Source organism: Odocoileus virginianus, chromosome 13 (assembly GCF_023699985.2).
Source record: "Odocoileus virginianus isolate 20LAN1187 ecotype Illinois chromosome 13, Ovbor_1.2, whole genome shotgun sequence".
Classification (NCBI taxonomy): domain Eukaryota; kingdom Metazoa; phylum Chordata; class Mammalia; order Artiodactyla; family Cervidae; genus Odocoileus; species Odocoileus virginianus.
In genome coordinates, this window is record NC_069686.1 from 19,376,761 (window position 1) to 19,379,676 (window position 2,916).

The following is a 2,916-nucleotide window of genomic DNA, read 5'->3' on the forward strand; positions in this document are numbered from 1 at the left end:
TTTTCTTCATGTCAGGCATTCTCACAGAGCTACTGTCTTGAGTCAATGGCACAAAACAATAGGTATTTAATTATATAATTTAAAGTTTAAAAGGTAATCAACAACAATTTAAACACAAAATTGTAAGCACTGGAAGAAGAGGGGGGTGAAGAAATTGAGATAAATGCACATCTTTCATAGAGGGGAGAATAGATATTGTCTAAAATGATAAATCAACATCAAAGCAAATTATTCAGAGACATGATGGAAACCATTAAAAGAATTAGAAAGAATTTTTAAAAATGACTGCTTCTGGGAGAGGGACTAAGTTTGGGGCATTGAGAAGAATGCTCTGGAGTGTTTGACTTTTGCTTTGTTTTTGCTATATGCACATTACCTTCATAAATCTAGTAAGACATCTATGAGATTCCAGTTTGCATCATTCTCATCTAGAGATTTAAGAATTGCTCTTTGAATTTGTGGCATTATAACTAGTCAAAGAATAACATCTATAGTCTATCTTATCTATGCAGTAGCTGATAATGAACATCATTTCTAAAGTACTGTTAGGAGCTATGATATTACTGAAGCAGTTATTCTATATGACCAGTTATTTTAGAGCTTCTGAATTATGATTTTATAATTACTTTTTAAACTTTATTTATAGATATATTTTAATTAGAAACAAGCCTGTGTATACAATTGTACACAAATGGGAGATTATGAACATTTATATTCAACAGTTTGAACAGCTAACATTATCAAATCAAAAGTAGATGAATCAATGATGGAAGTGAAATTGCCAAAACTACTTATATTAATAATAATGTTAAAATCTATATATTCTATATACTACATTTTAAACAATAAAATAAAATGCATTGTGTTTCTGCTCTATTTGCATACCTTATGAACATACATTTAGGGTGAAGATCTGGAAAAAAGATCAAGACTCATTTTTTAAACAGTAAAGTTTAACTATTGAATAATTGGCTCTATTTCTTTTTTTTTAATGTTACAATTTCTGAGATCTTTAAATGCCTCATTTCATCATTTGTGTTTGTAAAATGCTTATTAGAACTCTCCCCTTTAAAACTTTGGTAACAATTATTTTTTCTATTTCCTCAAGTTTATTTTTTTCAAAATCTAGGTACTCCCATGTATACTATCGGCCAAATATTTTTTAAAGTAGAAAGAATATTAAGAACATCTTTTCTAGAGAAAGGGTCTTGTTAGATTTTCATATCACACAGCAGTCTCACATATTGTTTTGCACAGTAGCTACTTAAAAGAGTTTGTTGCATTGGATCACACTGAGTCATATATGATATAGTATGATTAAACAGGACTAGTCCAAGCTTCAATGAAAAATCAGAGCTTATGGTATAAGAAAAGTGATCAATCACATATAATTGAAAGTAACTTCAGATATGTCTGTGTAACTAAATCTCTCCACTCACTCAAGGGTGGGCATGTCCTCCTGTGCTGGGCACTGTGCTAGACTCTGTGGCCACAAAGATGGACGAGACAAGATGTTTCCTCTGCAGCTACCCATGGCCTCATGGAGACAGTCAACCAGGGAATGGACAGTAACAAAATGATGTGACACGAACTCTGATGGGTCCAAATTTTCTTTCCAATTCATTCCTTTCTTTTTACTGTCAAGGTGATAAAGGTGTCTTAGTAAGGTGGAATAAAGAAGCAAAGCTTAATCAGAATAATAACTAGAAGGAGAGGGGTTCATTTGCCTGAAAGGTTCAGAATTTTTCCCCTAAGCATGAAACATTATCCTGGCCTCAGAGACCTTGAGTGTATCCCTCCAGGATGGGGGCACTCAGTAATGAAGCCCTAACCCTTTGGTGAGGTGGGAAGGATAGAAAAGACCAGCAAAAGGAAAGAGGATGCAGTGCAGAGGTGACGAGGAAAGGGACTCCTTGATTTTCACAGGGGCAGATTCTGCATGGAACGATGTGGTAGGAAAAATAAAGAAATATCATCAGTGTCCTCAGGTGAGATTGTTACTCTCATAGATATTGGGGCATGAATTATGGGTATTGCTGTAGTGGAGGTGTGCTCATGTCCCACAGGGACTCAAGAGTTAAGAAAAGGAGGGGTTGCCCAGCTCAGGCTACAGAGCAGATGTTGCGGGAGAGGGGAGTAGGTGATAGAGGTTGGAGAAAATGGTTTGGAATCTGAAAATTGTTCAGTAAGTCTCCAGCACAGACCACATGTCCAAAGAAGTTGATCCCATTGCACCTTTCTTATTAAATGATAGTCATTGAATTACCATGATTGTTCTTACCCTCAACAGACTTGGGAGGCAGAAGGTATAGCTCAGGGTTGAGCAAAAGATGCCCCTTTTGAAGATGAAGAGAAAAAGAAAGGGTGGACTGAGTTGTCTTCCTCAGGGATAGAGTCCACAGGTGACAGAGATTTGTAATATTCATCTTCCCCATCAAGCACTTTGATTTGGCTGCAACAAAGGAAAGAGTTTCAGCAGCAGAAGAAAACAAGTGCAGCAGTCATCAGTGGGGCAGCTGAAATTGTGTGAGTTCCTGGAACGGGGCTGGGCCCTCACACTGGGTGGTGGGGCACAGCTTAGCGTAGCTCAGGGTCTCCCAGCACAGAAACTGGGGTCTGAGTCACAAAGCCGCTCACATCTGGGTCACACACTAATAATGGGCCCGATTTAGTGGTGTCTGGAAGTTGTGATCATACTGCAGTTTGATTTATGTGAACTAACTTGTCTGGTTCCCTCTAGATGAGAAAGTTCCCCTCCGGACCATCTTTAGCTCTCAAACTACTACCAATTACCTATCTCACTGCTATTCGAGACACTAACAGTCAAATCAGCCACAAACTCTGTGGTGCCTCCTGGCTAATCATTGGGAGAAAATTTCCTCTTTGTACCTTTAAGGCTCAAGGGTAGAGGAATGT

General features: G+C 37.8%; 1 protein-coding gene across 1 annotated transcript in view; it reads right to left on the reverse strand.

The window, feature by feature from the left end:
- Nucleotides 1-608: 608 nt before the first annotated feature.
- The window catches only part of MYO3B (myosin IIIB), a 408,982-nt gene continuing 406,674 nt past the window's right edge, over nt 609-2,916 (reverse strand). The window contains exons 33-34 of the mRNA XM_070476366.1: nt 2,282-2,452; nt 609-1,637 (exon numbers count right to left, since the gene is read on the reverse strand). Coding sequence (XP_070332467.1) covers nt 2,314-2,452 — 139 coding nt within the window. The 3' untranslated portion in view covers nt 609-1,637; nt 2,282-2,313. The remainder of the gene's footprint in view (nt 1,638-2,281; nt 2,453-2,916) is intronic.